General features: G+C 41.3%; 3 protein-coding genes across 5 annotated transcripts in view; 1 reads left to right on the top strand and 2 right to left on the bottom strand.

The window, feature by feature from the left end:
* The window catches only part of rusc2 (RUN and SH3 domain containing 2), a 29,125-nt gene extending 26,861 nt beyond the window's left edge, over positions 1–2,264 (top strand). For all 3 annotated transcript variants that reach the window (XM_041042247.1, XM_041042249.1, XM_041042248.1), the window contains 2 exons: positions 65–235; positions 615–2,264. In XM_041042247.1, coding sequence (XP_040898181.1) covers positions 65–235; positions 615–825 — 382 coding nt within the window. In that variant the 3' untranslated portion in view covers positions 826–2,264. The remainder of the gene's footprint in view (positions 1–64; positions 236–614) is intronic.
* Positions 2,265–7,089: 4,825 nt separating this feature from the next.
* On the bottom strand, positions 7,090–10,630 carry LOC121185146 (C-C motif chemokine 3-like). Its single transcript, XM_041043158.1, has 4 exons — positions 10,452–10,630; positions 8,685–8,808; positions 8,463–8,574; positions 7,090–7,439 (listed from the first exon to the last, which is right to left on the bottom strand). The coding sequence occupies exons 1-4, from the start codon at positions 10,513–10,515 to the stop codon at positions 7,407–7,409; spliced, it is 333 nt and encodes a 110-aa protein (XP_040899092.1). The 5' UTR covers positions 10,516–10,630; the 3' UTR covers positions 7,090–7,406.
* A 5,282-nt stretch (positions 10,631–15,912) lies between these two features.
* Positions 15,913–17,417, bottom strand: LOC121185147 (C-C motif chemokine 19-like). The gene is made up of 4 exons (XM_041043159.1): positions 17,287–17,417; positions 16,871–16,985; positions 16,571–16,683; positions 15,913–16,406 (listed from the first exon to the last, which is right to left on the bottom strand). The coding sequence occupies exons 1-3, from the start codon at positions 17,345–17,347 to the stop codon at positions 16,575–16,577; spliced, it is 285 nt and encodes a 94-aa protein (XP_040899093.1). The 5' UTR covers positions 17,348–17,417; the 3' UTR covers positions 15,913–16,406; positions 16,571–16,574.
* Between the last annotated feature and the right edge of the window lie 2,662 nt (positions 17,418–20,079).

The following is a 20,079-nucleotide window of genomic DNA, read 5'->3' as shown; positions in this document are numbered from 1 at the left end:
CTTGCATATCCAGATTTCTTTAGCCATCAAAACACATTTTCCCCGCTGTGTTTTCCTCCTTTAGAGCCCCGTCAGGTTGGCTTGGTCTGGATAGATCTGTTCTTGACCTAGTAGCTCAGACTATCGGAGCGGGGAGTGGGAAGAAGGTAGAGTCTCCGGCCACTGTCTCTCATTCCCAAAACGCACCCCCGCCGACGTCAGTCCAACCAACTGAAGCCAAACAGCGATCTCTGTGGTAGGAAAATACTTCACATTGTGTCCTGCTCTGTGAGAACTGCAAACAAAGCTGCTGTTCAGGAATCAGTCAACCCACTGTTTATGAAATTGAACACTGAAGCTTAAAGTCTTGGTAGATTTTAAAACAACACAAATGAGGGATGAGGCTGAAAAAGCAAACAATCACTTGAAAGTGTCCAAAATTTGTTTAAAATGAGAGAAAGTCAAAGTGGTTTAAAAGGAATTTGCATGTTGGAACAAAGGTTGAGGAAAAAATGTTAAAAATGATAATATTTCTGATAAATGGGTGAATTTATTATCATTAAGCTGTTATCTGAATAGTTGCACATTAGCTCACTGTCCATGATAAGTTAATCGCTCTTTCTGTAATTCCTCAGTGAGGTACGAGCGTTGTGCCACCACATAGCCACCGAGCCGGGTCAGCTGAGCTTCAACAAGGGCGACGTCCTGCGGGTCCTGAGCAAGGCTGACCCGGACTGGCTGCTCTGCTCCCTGGGCTCCACGCAGGGCTTAGTCCCCATCATCTACGTCACCCTCAACAGCATGGAGGACAGCCAGGATGCCGCTGGACTGGACGGGCAGTGCTGAACCGAAGCTGCCGCCAAGTGGAAATGATGAAGGCCAACTGCTGTGGAGACGGAGGGTATCCCTGCCAAAAGAAAAAAAATTTTTTAAGGTGGGATAACTGTACATTAAGGAGAATTCCTGAAAAATAAAACACTGTAGAAAATATGAAGATTATGAAGACAGTGTACAGACACGTGCAAGCGAAGCATGCAGGCTCCAACACAAGCTCACATCTGCTTCGAGGGTACATCCAGATGAGTATGCATGCATACATCCGAAAAACCAAAAGACCAGACGAGAAACAAACAAACCCAAAGACTCTCAAACTCACGCGTCTTTCTCTGCGTGAAGCCGTGCTACCATCTTTACCACGTGACTGTCCAGTCTGTAAATCATCCACCTCGACTCTCCACGGAACGAGGAGGGGCTCCACACAGGTGGTGGCCTTCGCTATATGATATTCTGTATCCCACGCCTCGCTGCACTTTGCTGTACGGTCTCTACATTCACCTGGCTGTGCCACACTTTGAACACAGTGCTCAGTTTCACCTCCCAGTCACACGACAGGTCGGTTTGGTTTGAAGTCCTGTTGCTTACTTAGTGCTTAGTGCTTTTTTTTTTTTTTTTGGTAAGATTTAAGGTGGTTGATGTAAAAGCAAAAATTGTCAACTTCTTGTTCCACCTCTGCTCCATCTGCAGAGGTGTGTGTGCTTCAGCATCAGAGTAGAAAACCAGCCCAGTGTTTGTTTAGATGGGACGCTCAACCCAAGAGAGAAGGAAGCAAACAGAAAAGTTCAAATCTTTTTTCCATTCCCCGTCTGTCTCATTTGGTCGCTGCTCATTGAAGCCTGTTTCTTTGGAGAAGAAGGGATGGACGGACTTAGGAGCAAAACGACTGACAGGTTGCCTTTTATTCGTCCTCTCTGCTCACAGATCCCACCTCAGCTGGGTTTGAATCAGTGGCTGATGTTGTTTAAGTGCATGTAACCTTTCCAAAAACAAAAAAAAAAAAAATTCACCTGTGTTCCTGCCACATCCTGCACCTCGGCCCCTGTTTAACCTCTCATCAGAGAACACATGAACACGTCACGGCTCTATGAGCGAGTGAACGAGCTGCCACAGTCTGAGCCGTGCATTCGATCTGTTGCTCCACACTGTAAATGCATATATGACTTACACATGTGGTGAGTTCTGTTTATCTTACTGACCTACAGTTAGCTGAGGGACGCATCTAAATGGACGGCTGTGGAAAACAGGGAAGGACGTCCAGTGAAAGCATAGACAGAGCTGTGGAGACGTCTTTTTGAATGTGTTGGGAATTCGCTCCAACCTGGAAATTCAGATTCAAAATTATTGCGAATTAGTTTAATGTTTTGAAACGTTTGAAAAGGGGTCAGTGATCTTAACTATGCCTTAAAGCGCTTGAGGGGAAAAAAAAAAAAAAAACGAGAGAACTGTCCTGTTGGACACTTCAAAGCTGGAACCTAATACTTGTCCTGACATTACAGTATATTTTGTTTATGCTCTGATGTGTCTAACGCGTCATTTCCCTAAGATTTATGTCTACAGAGATTCTCCTCGACTTCAAAGACAAGTATAGAGAAGAAACAGAGATCTATGGTGATATTTTTGGATGTTTTAAAGGGAAACCCCAGCACATTTTGTGGTGGTGGCTTTATGGGCATTCCTGTGCTAGCACGTACACGCTGCCTGTCACGGTGTAAAAATGTGGCCTTAGGTTCAAATTGAGTGGACAAAGCACTAAAATCCCAGCTCTGGACGGTGAACCTGGATAGATGCTGAGTGTAAACAGATGCCCAGTCCAAATATTACACGATAAAATGAAAAAAACTCAGTGTACATTTAATAAATAAATGAATGCTTGTTTAGTTTTTGAAAAAACGTACATAGGATATAATTTTACCATTTTGATTTTCTTTTCGTTGCATTATTGTACAGTTTTTATTTTTATGTATTATTTTTAAACATTGAATTTCACCAAAACGATTAATATTTCATCCTCAATGAACTGTAAATATATTTAAATCCTTCGGTCATTCATTTCTGCCATAGATCTATATGTATAAATGTTATTAATGCATTTTATGTTAAATACAGGAAGCGAGTATAAGCTTTAGTTTCAGTGCTAACAACCTGCTGACTATAATACAAGTTGCCCGTGGTAGTGGAAGCAGTGATTTTCAGTCCTTCCGGCAGTTTGGTGTTCGTTGGCTCAGAGTTCACATGGGACAGAAAGACATAAACACATAGTAGTGATTCAACCAGAGAGACAAGGAGGCTCAGGGGACAGAGGCAAAGACAGATCTGATTTTGACTGGACATGTGATGAGCTGAAATCTGCTTTTAAACGTAGGAGTGAGGAAAAAGAGAGAAAGAAAGAAGCCAGGTGCCTTCTCTCTTCCTCTCGTCTGTTTTCTCTCTCTCTCTCTCTCTCTCTCTCTCTCTCTCTCTCTCTCTCTCTCTCTCTCTCTCTCTCTCTCTCTCTCTCTCTCCCTGGCCGCCTCCTTCTGCCTGTAAATACCTTCAGCATCAGTGACACCGCTCTTCTCTCTGTGTCCAGGCTATATGACGTGTACGTATGACATTATCAAACTACTATGGATGTTAAATAACAAAGTGCTCATGTGATCACAAACTTAAACGGCTCCTGTGTCTTTTTTTTTTTGTTTGTTTGTCCTTAACACAGAAATGAGAGAGAAGCTGAGAGAGTGTTTGGAACATGGAGAGCAGAGGAACAGCTTACGCTTCAGGGACAGTCTGAGATTTATTTTTATTTTTTTAAATTCTTTTACAGATGCTGGAGTTTGGGTGAAGTATAATACCTGGTGCACAGAAAGCTGAGTATCTGCAGGGACAGATCAATGAAAGAAAACAGGATTGATATGTTGATTTTATCATATTACCCACAGTATGTTTACAGGTGAGTGGGGCAGACTTCAACCAACAGATGGTGCTAATGTTTCAGGGACAGAGACGTTTCAGCTGGATGTTCACCATGAGCTTTTTGCACAGGGCCGACTTACAACAGACAATAATAATAATCACATATTTTCTTTTCAGTGGAGCCGAAGTGTCTGTGATTCATCCTGTGAAACTCTGGTGAGTCTGATTTCGGCGTGTTCACAGGCTGATGTTGACATTAGACTTCATGGTAGCGCCAGTGTGAGTCATGGTAACGATGCACCTGAAACATAAATCAGTTCTTACTTAACAATAGTCCTTAACCAACAGACCTAACCCGAGGACATTATTTTCATTCTATTAATGGCTCTAAGCAGTTCATCTGATCTTTGACTACATTTGACTGAAATTATGCACAAATGTGTAGAATATCTGTTTGTTGTTATGGTGCAGCCACAAGAGAACATGGCAGTGGAACGTCAGATACAGGAAACACTGTGTTTATGATTCTTAATGTGGTGTGAACAATTAGTCTTTGACTTAAAGGGTAATTTAGGGGAAATTTCAGGGGGGAAATCAGGAGAGAGGTAAACTGAGGTATCGTCTGTCCGTTCGCAGAAACCTCTTACAAAGGATGGGTAATTTAAGAACAAGTCAGGTGAGTTTGCCTGCTGTGGTGGAAGGTAAGCAACATTCATTTTGCTGTTGACAGGGAAAAAAAAAACGTGTCATGCACATGTATGTGGACTGAGAGCCAGGTCTTATCCCCACACATCAGCGCTGAGCCTCACTAACACCCCCGTGGCTGAACGGCAGAATGTCCTGCAGCCTGGATCCAATATGTGGTGGAGAGTCCGAAGAAGAGTGGGGGCTCTTATGGTTTTAACAAGACACATTCAGCATTTGAGTATTTTATTAATTCCTGCTCTCCTGAGATTTTCACACAGCCGTGGCCTCCACAGTCACCAGACCTGAATCCAGCAGGACACCTCTGGGACGTGGTAGAACGCGAGATTTGCAGCATAAGTCTGTTGCTGACAGATCTTCAGAAATTACTTGATGTAATCACGTCAACATGGATCAAGATCTCAAAGGAAAGTTTTCAACAGCTTGTGGAAGCCATGTCACAAAGACCTGGGGCTGGTTTGAGAGCAGAGGGAGGAACTGCCCGGGATTTGTAAAGCGCTCAGTGGGTGTACGGGTGTGTCCACAAACTGTTGACAGTGAAGTGAATCTAAAAGCATCCAAATACAAGGTGGAGTAATTTGCAGGTTGCTTTCTATTGTCAAATCAAATGTACTGAACCTGAAAAATCTATAATCTATATTCTGTTTGTTTCAATTCAATATAATTAACTTAAAACTTTTTAAATACATTTTTTAAAATACATTACTGAAACTGCATGTTGGATCACATGCATCACTGCACAACGTGTTAAAGGTGGTAATAAAAATTGTTTTTAAATGCATTATGTTTCTACGGATCCAGAAAGTCCAGACTTGTGTCATATTACACACCGTTGCACGCTGTGTTTATGTCACATAATTGTTTATTCTTTTATTACAAGGAACTACATTAAATTCCCCTGAACACTGAAGGCATATTTTCAGAGGAATTTCATTTTAGCAATACGGGGAAGTTGATGTGAACTTTTTCTCGAAGACGAGGTTTAGCATAGCACTTCTGTTATTTGAAACTCCAAACTTACATCATACTGACATCAAAGAGCTGATATACAGACAGTCTTTCATTTAATTTTATTGCTTTTCCACAAACTTGTCCTTGTAAAATATTTCCTCCCCAATAATTTCCTGGGATCCAAGGTAAGAGTGTAACTCTTACCTTGGATCCCTCTCGGTTACCTGACCTTAATTTTGGCACCTTCACTGTAGATAAGTGATTCAGCCAAATGTTATTTGTTGCATAAACAGGAAATATGTCAGAGGATTAAAAAGTGAATGAGTGATTATGCCTAGAAGTCAGTGTGCCCATCATCCCACACAAGTCCCACACTGTTGACTTGAGCAGTACATTCAGGCCCCACTTTCCTCTCTGAGGACACGTCCTCCAAATATCAAGTTGAAAGTCCGTTCAGCAAATCTGGATTTGCCAAATTCATCTCACAGTCCATGTATTACTGCCATTGTCTGCATGTTATATATACAAACCCCCCCACAAAAGAGAAGCCCAATTAATGTCTCATGTGTACGTTTGTAAAGGTTTTAAGTTACGGTGAAAGTGGAGTTGTGCAAACTCACAAAAGACGTAAACTCAGGAGTATTTCAACATCCACAAAGGCTCAGACAAACTGGATCTGCTGGATCTTTAATAACAAACGTTCCGTTCACTAAGGGAAGCATGGGCCTCACTCACAAACATGTAATGACAGTCAGACCAAAGTCTGCTAGGTGCATTAAAAACTGCAAAATTTCACGAAATTGGTCTTTTAAACTGACGAAAAAGCATAAACCCAAATTCATTTGTGTATTCATTCGTGATAGAAGGCAGCAATTGTCCAAAGTGAAAACACCGCATAAAAACTGTGGGCTATAAAAGTAGTGAACCTTCTACTACAACTACTACTACTACCATGTGATGGTGCTTTGAGCTAAATGCCAACATTTGTATGCTAACATGCTCATGATGCACCATGTTTACCATCTTAGATTGGTGTGTTAGCGTGCTAACATGTGAGATGAAAATTCAGAGGGTCACCAAATTCATCCATGAATATCTAGTTTTATGGCAAGTGATGCAGTTGTAGCTTGAACATTTCGGCCAAACACCACAAATGTTGACCTTAAAGGAAAAGTTAGAGTCAGGAGATCAGCAAAGTCATTAGGCTTCATCCTGCTGAGACCATGAATGTTCAATGGGATAACGACCAGCAGTCCCAGTGTGCAATGTGCCAATGTGACATTTTTATTTAAATTGTTTAGAAGACTTTGCAATAAAAAATATGAACCATGAAAAGAGCACACAAGAAAGAATTTAATTTACTTTTCCCAACAAATCTGAACCTAAGACATGGTACAGTCACTGAAGTCTGCAGTTGTTATGCAATTTGGCTTTTTACCCATATCGATTTGCAGCTATTGTGTTGATATTTAGTTCCTTATGTTTGGAAAGCTGAACTTAAACAGTTGGGAGGAAGTGTGAATTGGCCTCAAAATAAAAACCAGAAAAAGACAGGCTTAAAGGGACCCGGATTTTACATCTTTTCCCTTTTAACAAATTACTAAAACTTTGTCCAATATGAAGATGTAAAGCTAAAAAAAAATAAAAATAACGAAGCCAAGCAAACCAAGAGTGTGAACAGAGAGAAGAGTGTCATCAACAAAGAATGGCAGACACTGTTGGAACTTGAGAAAAAAGCAGAGTTTATTCTGAAAAAGGTCAGAAATCAAAGAAATGCATACAACCAAAATACTGGCACTTCAGTTCTTCAGAGTTAGCTTAGGAAGCTACATGTTTCACGTTAAATTTCTTCCACCAGCATTGGACTTCAGAAACACTCCATAAGAAAACATAAAAATCCTTCAAAATATTTTATATATTTTTTTTATAGCAACTCAAGTGAACATTTTTTTATTGGTTTGTTCCAGACCATCTCCTCCCTGACTTGCAAGGGTCCATTGTTGATGCTGCAGTGGCTGAAGTGGTCACAGGCCAGTCCCAGTCTACAGCTTCTTCATTCCTTTGCAACGAATCAACTGTAGACAAACAAATATTTAGATTTACATAAATTCAGAAATACCAAATATTGAGCCCAAAGCTTAAACGCTCTGACCATGATGTTGTCTTTTTCATCGTCATTAAACCAGCTGAGATTATCTGACGTTGATGTACGGATGCTTAAAGAAGAAGACACCATCCCACTGACTATTCAAAAACCTGATATTTGTTTGCAGAAATATTTTTGATTCTGAGTCATTTACCGACGCAAAAGACGAACTCATCTGGAAGGCATTCAAACATTGCAAAAATACATGGGCATTAATAATGTGCACCTAGTTTGCTGCTGCAGGTGAGGAGAGAATTTCATTGTTTATACTACAGTCTGTTAAAGCTTTGGCATCTGTACAACCTCATGACTCAAAGCCAGAGGCAGCACTTGTTGTTTCACACTTAAATAGCTTGTAACACACTTGAAACTTAATGACGCTTGAAACAGACTGTGGACAGACTTACATAGAACAAATAAGGAAACCTACATCAAGATTTCCTTTTTTGAAATTTTCCCATTTTGAAACTCAGCAACATGTATTTTTCATATTGTTCCAGTTTGCAGTGATGTGAACTGATTCAGCATCAAACTTTCTTATCTCACCATGAACGTTTAAAAGAATAGTTTTAGATTTGGGGTTGAATGAGAAACCCTAAGCCACACCCAAATCTGTGTGTTAAATGTCAAGCCAGGAGGGGATTAGCTTAGCTTAGCATAAAGACTGGGAGGAATGATAGTTTCATCATCATGTTAGGTAGTAAACTTTAGATAAACGCTGGCAGGCATTTTATTTTAAACTTGGAAAGGAAGGCTTGCAGTTTTCCCTACTTCCTACAACATACTTCTAAGCTAAGCTAAGCCAATTTCCTTCTGGCTCCAGCTTCATATTCAGACTGTCAGGTGTTGCTGCTTCTAAAAAATTTAAAGGGTCAGACTTAAGCACGGGATTTTAACAGGACAAACAAATTCAATAAAGTACAGAGCAGCAAAATAGCTAGAGAGACGGTACCTTTCTGTTTTTCTTGCACGCTTTCTTCAGGTTCTCCACATGTTTCACCACCTCTTGGACCCAGAATTCTCCAGGAGGCGCACAGAGTGTCCTTTCACGCCTGGTCACCAGACTGCAAGAACACCAGGGTGGCACTGTGATAACTTGCAAAGAATTGCTAAGTGTTTGCACATTGTGATTCCCATCTACAGAGTAGACCCAGCACACACAGCCTTAACTTACATTGTGGCATCAATAGAGCAGCCTCTTCCACTGGTTTGTTGATAGTAGTCTGCAATAAACTGTTTCTCAATAGTTTTGTTTGCGACAGTCAAGCAGCAGTCCATGGCCATCTGCGCCATTGTCACTGAAAGACAAAGATCATCAGATCAGTTCAGTATAAAGCAACCGTCTAAAGATTGATTTTATGTTAGGTACTTTCGTTTCCTGCAGGAAAAGCACCTGAACATCTATTGATCTTTTATTTTTTCAACCCCCACTGCAGCGTAATCCACTTCTCCACTCTCCATCCATTGAAACATACTGAGCATATGAATGGACAGCATAGAGGAGGATTATATTTAACAGTGCTACCTGTTTCTGCCTGCCGGTGCATGTCAACACTGGGATTGCGTCATTGCATGCAATATTACAAAGCCACAAGTGTTCTTCATTAATAGGGAACTTACAAACTTTCACAATCAGCTTTTACACACCAACCTACTGTGAGGTCACGCACTGATTTGTAAAACGTATTTCAGAGCCTCGAGTTTGGCATCTGACCGTCGCCATCTTGGTTCTTGGGTCTGGGTGAGAACATGAGTATAATTTCCACGCGCACCTGGACTGGCAACCTGGCAACCTGGCTCTCGGCCGCGCCGTGCTAATTTGCTAACACGGTTAGCTTCCATAGTTTGAGGTAAACTTTAATAACCAAGTGTCAAAATAATCTTAGCAACTAAATACATTAATGTTCACATTTAGAAAATATTATATAAAAAAAGAGAATCTTGTAATGTTTTAGTAGCTGATGTTACACGGTGTAATCATGGGTGTAAGCTAACTGTAAGCTACCTGTGTATCACCACCCACAGATGCAGGCGAAGGCCGGTGCTGATCCAGGGAGGATCAACAAGGCTTCCAGGTTTTTAAACAGTTTTTAGTTTAGTTTTTTAAGGTAAAAATGTATCGCAAGAGTACAAAAATTCTGTTGTAAAAGTTACTGGAAATTTTGCTTTTACACTCTTTTACAAAAATAGATCTTGATGCTGCAATGATTAGTCGATTAATCAGTTTGTCTAGTTAACAATTATTACAAAATTCTTGGAGGAAAGTAGTAAGAGCCTTAGTTATCATGACTCAGGATGCTGTGACGTCCTGTCTGAGTAATACACACACACATCACAAATACACACTCCTGTGCATGCAGCGCTGTTTTATCACTGACACAACAAAAGTTACCTCATTAGTTTTTTTTTTCATTTGACTGGACATTGCTTTAGTTAACCTTTAACATTGCATTAGTTAACCTTTAACATTCACTTACTACAAAGTACGAGTACTGAGGAGGAACTACGAGCAGCATGCCAGCCAAGGTTTCACTTACTGAAGTCTCACTGTGTTTACTTTGCTCTTTTGCACTGATAAGTAACAATAGGTCCAGAACACCAGAGAAATTAGAAGAAGTACCTGATGAAAGTTGTTGATGAACGTGAATTTTAAGGTGGGATGAATTTCACAACCACTTCTACCAAATACAGACAAGGCTAAATATTAAGTGCAAAGACAGAAAGCTATTTTTAAAGTCAAGTGAAGGAGCCACAGATGTGTGTGTTTAAACCACAAACGTAGCCGCACTGAAGAGTTTCCTCTTTTTGCTGCTGACTTGGTAAAATTCAGCTTCTTTCTGGAGCAGTTCCGAGTGAGTTTGTTAATAAATCACATCCTGTTATCTTTTCAAGATGAAATATAAAAGCTGATCAGGCAGGGTCGACGGCTGAAAAAACTCACCCGAGCAGTAGCAGGTGATGAGGAGGGAGCAGAAGAAGAGTTTGGCATCACCCCTCGGAGCCATGTCTGGTCGCTGAGCTGGTGAGATTGTCTCCTTGTCTCTCTGGTGGCTGATTGGCTGCTTAGGAGCCGGTTCTTCCTTTCAACACCTATGGAGGCAAAGGAATGAGAAAGACTGTTCGTGGGAGTATTTATATCCTGTGAGACAACAGAGTTCAGTTTCATTTTCTTATTTCTGGCACTACTTTGTCCCTGCCACCCCACCCCACCCCACCCCACTGGACACAGGACACAAGAAAAATTCCCTCTTCTTGTTTATCTTTTGTCAGCACTTGTTTCAGTTCCCAGCATTTCTCAGACGTGCGCGGCTCTTCTAAGGTAAAAGGAACAGCTTTTCACGCTCTGAGTCAGGCCACCATCGGGTCACAGACGCACTTCTCTAATCTCTCAACACACACAAATATCAGCGGTTAGCGATTGAACCCTCAGGTATCTGAGGAAGGAAAATGGAAATGTATTTGCTCCTACTCAAATTATACTGTGAAGTAGGAAGGAATGAAAAAAAGATGAAATAAGCACCATGATCTTGTTTTTATGTGCCTCATGGACAATATTTTGGAATATTTTTGGTTTATGTTTCAGTATTTAAAAAAATTTCAAACATTTTTCAGGATTACTCCTTTAATTTTCCACCCGTCTGTGTCTCATTTTGTGCTTCGACTCAGTTCTCGGGAAAGTCTGGCTCTTTTTTCACTTGTGACCAGTGGTGGGGTCAGAAAACGGGGTTGTGTTTTTGCTTCAGTTTTGCGGGGGCTGCAGCCAAAGGGACGTCCACATGGACCATTTATGAGACTGTGGAGGGTCTTGCTTTTTTAAAGAAGTTAAACACAAGCTCCCCTCCTCACACTCTGCAGATTCCTTAATGTCAATAATCCTGATCATTAAAACGTGGTGGAGATTTGTTCTCTTTTTGATGCTTAGTTCATGATTTCTGTCCCCACTGGGAGCACACACTATAATTCAAACCAGGACCCGAATGCAGACGCAGAGGCAGAACTGAAACATCAAAACCACCAGTGTCAAAATCAGTTCTTCCAACTGGGAGAGTGATCTCTCCTGGGTCTTGGGAGAACAGGGGGTAATTCCATTTTTTGGCAGCCCAAAGTGTGGGAACGGACAGAGTGTGGGTGAGATTTTCTGGTAGGTGTATGAGCTTGGAGCTTGTGGAGGTGGTGGTCAGGTGGAGGTATGGCAGGTGATACTATGGCACAGACGAGACAGACAGGTAAGTATCTACAACAACAAGACGAGTGCTCTTAACACAGGTAAGTAATAACTCAGCAGAGCTGGCTAACATTTCCACCATGAGGGAAGACAGACAGATGAAGTGGCAACGAATGGACTGACGCACTGGTCTTAAATAGTTCCAGGAAGCGTGTTGAGTGACGAAGGGATTTCAAACATGTGTGCAGGTGAGATGCCGGGAAAGGCCAAATATAATTTGTTAAATATCATAAAGAAAAACACAAACTGCCAGAAAAGGAAAAAAAAAAGACTCAGTGACTGGAAATTGAACCTCAGATGGATCCTTGGGGAACACCTTCACAAGAGGAACAGGATACCTCTTAGGTTTGGTATCTCTCCTGTTGTTTAAACTAATTTATTCTAATTTTGCACTGTCTCCTTAAAATTATCTATTGCTAAATATGTGAAGCTAGAATCATAATCGCTGTATGGATTATGTTCACTAGGAACATTTTTAAGTGGTGGTAGTACAATGTCTTTGCACAGGTCAAAGTATGGTCAGGGTGGACGCTGTGCTTTGCTTTCCGAATCCTGTGTCCGGTTAGTTTAAGTCAACATGAGCACTCTGATAGGCAAAGATTTTGGTTTATGTTGAGTGTGATGTAAAGTAAGGCCATTTTGTCTTATGATTTAAAGACTGTTCTCCAGAAGAACATGACGATTTCTACATCCACATTTTCTCCCAGTGCAAGAAAAAAATCACTATAACAATCACTTTATCACTATAACAAGATAAGTGGGTTCGTAATTTTCCTGTTGCACTGAAGATCAGATAAAAGACAAAGGTAAGACATTGCACAATTTGCAGAAAACCTGACAGCGACTTTTTACTACAAAGGGTTTTTTTTCTCCACTCCTGAGATGACACATGATGAGATTCTGCTGCGATCACACTGCAGATGTAGATGTTATCGTGAATCCGTCCCCTCCGTCCTCTCCGTCCCCTCCGTCCCCTCTGTACCCTCCGTCCCCTCCGGCTCCTCTGTACTTTTTCTGTTTAATAAGAAATAAATCAAAACAATATGCAAAGTAAGAACAGACACTTAATTACACACTTCCTTGTTTTGTTCCCATGTGACAGATAAATGTCACCTCCATGGAAGAACAGTAAAACCAGTGAAACTGATACCACCGCGTTTCCAGAGAGTGTCTGTGAAAGAACAACTTTCTCTTCCGCACTTATTTCATAGAGGAAGTTTACTCTGGCTGAGCGGGGGACTCTTCTCCACTCTATTGGACCTTCACAAGCAAATAGCTAATGGAGCGTCTGCAGTGAAAGTTTCTATTTCTTCTAAATCACTGTTTGGATGTTTGCTTATTTGTCTCCTCCTCCTGGAGTTTCCCTGCTGAGGCAGTTACAGGAAAAGCTGATGGACCTGAAGTGTCACTTGAGAAGGAAGATCTGGCAGGAGTCCTAACAGTAGTCTTTGTCCAAGTGCGATATTCAGCCAAGTGCTTTTGGAACAAGCTTGTCACTACACATTTGATTCCCGGACTGACTGAACATGCTTTGCCTTCCCTGAGGTGCTTTTGAAGACCATGTTCAACGGAGTAATTTTATCTGCAACAAACTCTGTGCACACAGGCCAAACGAGCAGTCCTGTGAGCGTCAAGGATTCAGAAGTTTAATATGATAAACTTATTATTTATAGACATTTATTGACTACACCTGGAGGTGTATGACTGTGGGCCCACCTGTGGCCTGGGTACAGGGTTTGAATAAGATGTGTGACTGTGGTTAAAGTCAAAGCAAATTTGAGTTATCCTTTAAAAAAAAAAAACTGCGGCTATGGTGCATAACTTTCCATTTTTAAAAAAAAAGAGAGAACCAACTGCAGAACCAACGCTGCGCTGTCACCGTCTGTGGTGGTCAGAGCCACATGTGGTCTACAAATGATGATACGAGACTTATAACCAGCTTTTTAACAAGCACAAATAGTGTTGGTCATGCACGGTTTGGGACTGAAGACATGCGCCTTTACAACATTCAGGATTTGGGAGAAATCATCACGCTTTTAAGTTTGTATTCCGCTGTATTTGCACACACGTGTGGCGCATTAGGACAGACAGGATTCTCCTGCATTCGCCCACTTGTGGAAAAAATGGTGAATGACTCATTTGACCATATCCCTTTTTTTTTTTCTCCACTTCTCTGTAGACCAGTCTGTGGTTTTTGCATCACTTGTCACTACAAAATGTGTATTCATCTTAATACTATAACATCTCTGTTTGTGTAACTGTTGACGCACTGTTGTTGCTGACACAGTCTGGTCACATCCTCAGGGGACATTCTCAGTCTCCTGAGGAAGAGCTGCTCCTTTGTTTTTCCTTACACATCACACCAATGCACCAGTGTCGCAGCCATCAAATGTGAGCTGTCGGAACAGTGTCCATCTTGGTCCAATTCAGGATCAGCTGGGCCTGCTCGGCATTTTGTACATGCCGCTGAGAATGACCAGATGTTAACTGCTGAACTGTACCTTGCAGTACATCTGTGTGGGTGTGGAAGAGTCCGCGTTCCTTATGTATCTCCACTCATTTACTCAGATTGTACCTTTATTTTTTTCAGCTGCCTTCATGTTTTTATTTGATCTGCATAAAACGTATTTGACACTGATCTGATTTTACAGCGAGCTTTTGAAACATAAAGCAGCTCTGCAGATCAGCGGTTAAAATAAGCGCCAGTTGTTTTTCTCTAAAAGGACATCTGCAACACATCTGTCCCGAGTAAATAAAGTTGTAAATAAATACTCAGGGAGTTTAACTCTGTTTTTGTGTGTGTGTGTGCGCATGTGTGTGTGTGGTCTTTGGTGACCTGACACAGCCCACATGCTTTGTGGGAAACTCCACAGGATGAACTCGGACACTAAGACCCTTGTTGTTTGGTTTTGAGAACAGTTTGTGGCTGTGAGCTTAGAGACACCATGCTGTCATGGTAAGGTCAAATTTGGTTTGACAAAAAAGAAATGAATATGGTAGGAAAAGAGCGCTTCTGTAAGGACTTGCTGTAGCGCTCCTTTAAACATCTGGGCTGCAGCGGTCTGTTGCTGTGGCTGCTCCTCAGACTGGCCGAGGTGCTGTGAAGGGCGTGAGAGACATTGTTCATAACTGCCCTGATCTTTCCCAGCATTCTGTCTCTGATCACCTCCTCCAATGGAGCCAGACTGGTGCCAACAACAGACTTTTTTATGAGCCTGTTTGAGTCCTTTACCCTGATTCCTGCTCCCCAACACACCACAGCAAAGAAGATGGTACTAACCACTACCGACTGGTAGAGCATGTGGAGCATTCTATTGCAGACGTGGTTGTGGACCACTAACTCGGGATCCCTTAAAATTTTAAATTGAATTCCTCAGTTTCCATAATTGACAAACTGCGGCGTCTAACTGCTTAAATCACGTTGTAAACTCAGTTAATAATTAAGATGAGAAGAGACTGAGGAGAATTAACTGAACTTAGGGATTCACTGATTTTTAACAATCAGATTTGTTTGTTTTACACGTCACATGGACATCCATTCATGTCCATTTAAACGTCCACTATATATGAAAACTTGAAGGAGCTTTGAAGACTGAATAAAGGAAGCGATAGATTCAGCTGAGACGGATGATTTCCTGCACGTGGCCTCTGCTCTTCTCGACTCCAAACAGGGGGAAATGAGTGTCTTCTTTTTTTCATGAGATAAGTCCGGACAAAATTCCTGGCTGATAAAGAAGTTCACGATGCAACAACAGATTTATTGTGCATGCATCTGGATATTTACAAGGTAATTACTATAAAATCAACGCCTCCTCTGCCAGAAACTGCTGTTTGTCTGACAGCCGACTCGACTGTGGTTTCTGCCGGGCAGAATTATTCCCAGGTGAGAAAGCATTATGGGACTCAAGGAAGCTCAACAGCAGCGTAAGAAAACACACACATGTAGACAAAACACACACATTTTTTGTTGTGTTTTTTTTTTTGGCTGCACTCTTCTGGCAACCGCAGGAGAGTTAAGCACCGTGTTAGCTCAGGCAGAACGCTGCAATAGCTGATTGGCATCAGCGGCTTCATTCATGTTTCACCAGCAGCAGCTCAAACCAGCTGCTCGGCTCGTAGGTGATGATTAACACCCAGATGATGTGTCTCAGTTTTAACAAAAGGTGACAACCAGATGTTAGAAAACAATACCAAACTTTATTTTAAAGTGACTCTCTGCAATGATTTTGACACACAAATCACATTTTGTACATGTTATCACTTTTTTTCCCCCACAAACACCTTACAATGTTATGAAAAGAAACAAACAAGGTTTTACTGTCATGGCAAGTCAAGGCAAATCTCTCTACTCCTACAGCACATTTCACACACAGGGATGCTCAAAAGATTAAAAAAAAACAGAGGATTGAATTTTACTCTGCAGTCATTACAAAGAAGAGAAAAAAAGAAACTGTACATTTAGCCTGTGTATGAAGTCACTGGCATGAAGGCTCACACAACATCATGAATAGGATGAAACAATAATTCCTCAGTCATCAAGTCTGATCTTCTCCAAGCGTTTTGATTGTCTACAGAACGACGTGGTCAGTCTGAGACTTTGAACAGAGATGGACATGACTCTGGCTTCTGTCTTCAGAAGGTCAGTTAAGACTCAGTTAAGACTCAGTGCTCCTGGAAGAAAGAAAATAAATAAGCCATTAGCTCAGTTGGGGAATGACCTCAACAGCATTTCAAGAAAAACAGAGGGATGCAAGAAAACTTTGTGTGTGCAGAGGTGCACCCTTTGTTTTTAAAGCTCAGCAGAGAAGGCTCAGTGCAATGCAGGTTTTATTTACCTCGTTACTTCCGGGCTCTTTTTTTGCTGTCCAGATGTGCAATGTGTTTTTGCACCCACGGTCTCTCGCTGGGGTGCACGACGCACAGAGTCCTTCCAGACTTTGTAATGAACCTGAAAAAGCAGATGAGATGTAAAGAAGTGAGATTAGGCTGCAGACAGATTTATTTGTTTCTATTTAGGTATAGCAGAAAAAAATAGATAAACAAGCTACTGTAACCGTTCAGCAAAGGATCAGACTCAAAGACTTGCTTTTACCGAATCAGTACATGTAAATACTGTACACGTGTGGGGCACTTACGCCGTGGCGCTGATTTCACAGCCCTTCCCGGCTTCCTGAATGCTGTAGTCTGCAATCATAATTAGTGGCAAAAACTTGTCAACGGCGTTCAGGCAGCAGTCCATCGCGATCTCACCTGCAGGAAGATGGAGAAACAAATGAATCAGGCAGAGCAGATTAGTGAAAAAATGTGGAATGAGAAGGTAAATGAAACAGGCAAGGTGGATTTATCTGTGAAGATCAAGCGCACTGCAGTTATCTGGAATGTCTTCTGCGAGACTTTAATATTACTTGTGCCTGTCACGTAGATCCGTTTTTTAAAATCTGGTTTGGCTTGTGACAGTTTCAGAGTGAAAGATCTCATGCAGCCTACCCTCGCTCTCAGCGCTTAAATATATACTGCCAATGTTGTGTCTCGGCGTGCAAGTATTTCTTACCTGCTGCAAACCCAACGCAGAGGACACCCAGCAAGAGCAGAGCTGCAACTCGAGAGGCCATGTCTCTGTTTCTTCGTAGGTCTGAGCTCAGGTTGTCTGCTTCAGCTAGTCTCTTCGAGAGTGCGAAGGTGCTGCTGTGAGGAGGACAGCGGCGCTGCAGGTGCATTTATACAGGTGTGCAAGGGAAAGTGAAAGTGTGATCCACGATCACTGACTGGAAACGGGAGAAAGTTGGCGCACGTGCAGGGCCAATTATCTCTTCGCCTCTCCTCTCTTTTGTGTTTCTTGCCAGAATCTTCTGGTATGTCTTTCCAGAAGCTTCCCTGAGGCCAGTCTTTATCAGGGCATTTATCTGTCATGAGGAATACCTTCCACGCTTTATTATCCATATTCTCGTTTCAGCAAAATAGTGCCTTCACGAGCACAAGCAGAATCCAGTGGCTTTTTGTGTTGCTTTTCATTGTTTTTAATACTCTGCCAGTATTTTTGCCAACATTCAAAATCTTTACATTTCACCGCTTTGCAACCCAATGAATTTCAACTGTTTTCAGAAATCCTTGTCCTTGTCAGTGAAAATAAGCACTTTAGTTTGGCTGATGCTGCACGTTCTGTACGACTCCCTGCTTATGCAGAATAAAAAAGGTAAATGCATTGATTTCTTATTCAATAACTGCCAAACGATGGGCAGTGACAGGTGTATAACACACAGCCTACCATGCTGTAGTGCGTAATATAAAACTGGGGTACAGTAAATGAAAAACATTTGATAACAATCTAAATACAATATATTATATATATATATATATATATATATATATATATATATTGTTCATACAGTATACATATATTTGAAATTGAAGCAATTAATAAAGAAAGTCTCAGCTGAAAAGAACAGTCAATGCAGATGTAAACACGGAAAGCTGAAGTGTAAATGATGAACTCAGATACAATTTCCACTGAAGCAGAAGGCCCAGGCGATAGCTGACGTATGTGCACTTGAAGCTGAAGCGTTAACTTCTGTGCAAGCACTGACAGGAACAGAGATGTCAGCTGAAGTACGAGAGCTGAAAGTGCTTGAAATGTCATTTTGAAAGGCACCTGCAAGGCTGTGCGGTTGCATCACATCTGTTATTTGAAAAGAAAAGGCAAACGTTAGCCCAGTATGTCAGTCTAACACCAGTCAAAGGCCTGCTGCTTTAATTTCTTCTTTCTTTTTTTTTTCCTCTAACAAAATCCAAGTTGAAGTGTGGTGAATTGCATCATGTTAGTGTCACTGGGTTTTACAACCTGCTCGAGCTGCTGTAAATCAGGATATCTAATCTTAATCAATCTTGTCTTCTCACTAATCTTCAGTCATACTGTTCCACAAAGTGACATTGCGGTCAGGGGATTTTTCACTGAATGTATGCAGGCACCACTCATTTTGTGTGAATGGCACTCATCTGTGTGTTCATGCATGTGTGTACAAGTACTAGATTACAAAGTGAGTGTGGGAGTCGTCGTGCAACAGCCAAGAAACCTTTTCCCGCCAGAAGCAAAGTTTTTGCCAGGACTGATGCAACTGTTTATGTCAGTGTGTGGGTCCTGGTGTGTGAGAATAAACTTATTACACGGGATGTTCTATCTGGTATGGGGCTGATTTCCTGTCAGTCTTTCAGTTATGGTCTGTTTCTGTTGATAGATAACATGTAGTGGTCCAAGATGAATTTCTTACAGGAATAGTCTAACATTTTTGGAATCACAGATTCACTATGAGTCATGAACCCACAGAGAATCACTGGACTCTGCCCTTCAGAGCTTCTTAGCATCTGCAACTTTACTGTTTTGGTTCACTCTTATGGATTTAAAGGAACAGTGTGTGGGAGTTAGAGAGATCTATTGACAGAAAAGGAATAAAATGATCTGAGTCTGCCATGTTGCATGTTACATCTTACCGTAATGTTAACTTTCTCCAGTGCACTTCCACACGTTGCTTAACATGTTGTCTTCTACGTTTACACCCAGTAAGGGCTAGCTGTGATGGCCTTTGTTTTCTCCCCAGAGGAACACTGCAGTTACAGAAAAAGGAGAACTGGTATTAGAGATGTCCTATGATGTCCTTTACCCTTGACCCAAATAGCAAAAGTCCCTCTCATAAACAAGCAGCACATTGTAATTGTTCATCATAAAAAATGATGCCCCTCTCCTCTTAGCCACTGGAGGTTTCTTTTGTAAATACTTCTGAGCAATTAAAAACGACAATCAAGCAGTAATTGCACAAATGTTCCTTGCCTGGAGCACTTTGTGGCTGCAGCTCACCATGAAATGTTGACATCACCAATGTCCATGTGGTAAAATCGAGACATAAATATTTAGAAATGTTAAATTACAAAACAATCTACAAAACATTACTTCTAAAAATGGATTGCAGGGCAGAGTTAAGTGCTTGTTAAAACATCTTTCCCTCATTTCTCAGTGCTCATTTTGATTTCTGACGTCCTAAATTATCTCGTAGATACCCAAATTACATATATATATACATATATATATAATATACAGCCGCAGGGCTTAAGGTGTGCCACCTCAAAATCATTTATGTCAACATACCACATGAAACGGTGTGATTATAGATTAACTTTAGATGGAGGGTAACGGTGTGAAACTGGATATATCGCAGCAAAACGAAATGAAGCTTTGGGTCAAGGCACATTTGCAAACTAAACTTTGACGTGCAAAAAGTTCCACTTTTTTCTCGTCACCTGTTTGGATCTTTGGCGTTGTTCCTAAGAAAACAGATTCAAAAAATCAAGTTGG

The sequence above is a fragment of the Toxotes jaculatrix genome, chromosome 7 (genome assembly GCF_017976425.1).
Source record: "Toxotes jaculatrix isolate fToxJac2 chromosome 7, fToxJac2.pri, whole genome shotgun sequence".
NCBI lineage: Eukaryota > Metazoa > Chordata > Actinopteri > Toxotidae > Toxotes > Toxotes jaculatrix.
Note: the sequence above shows the minus strand (reverse complement) of the source record. Positions and strands in the feature narration are given on the sequence as shown.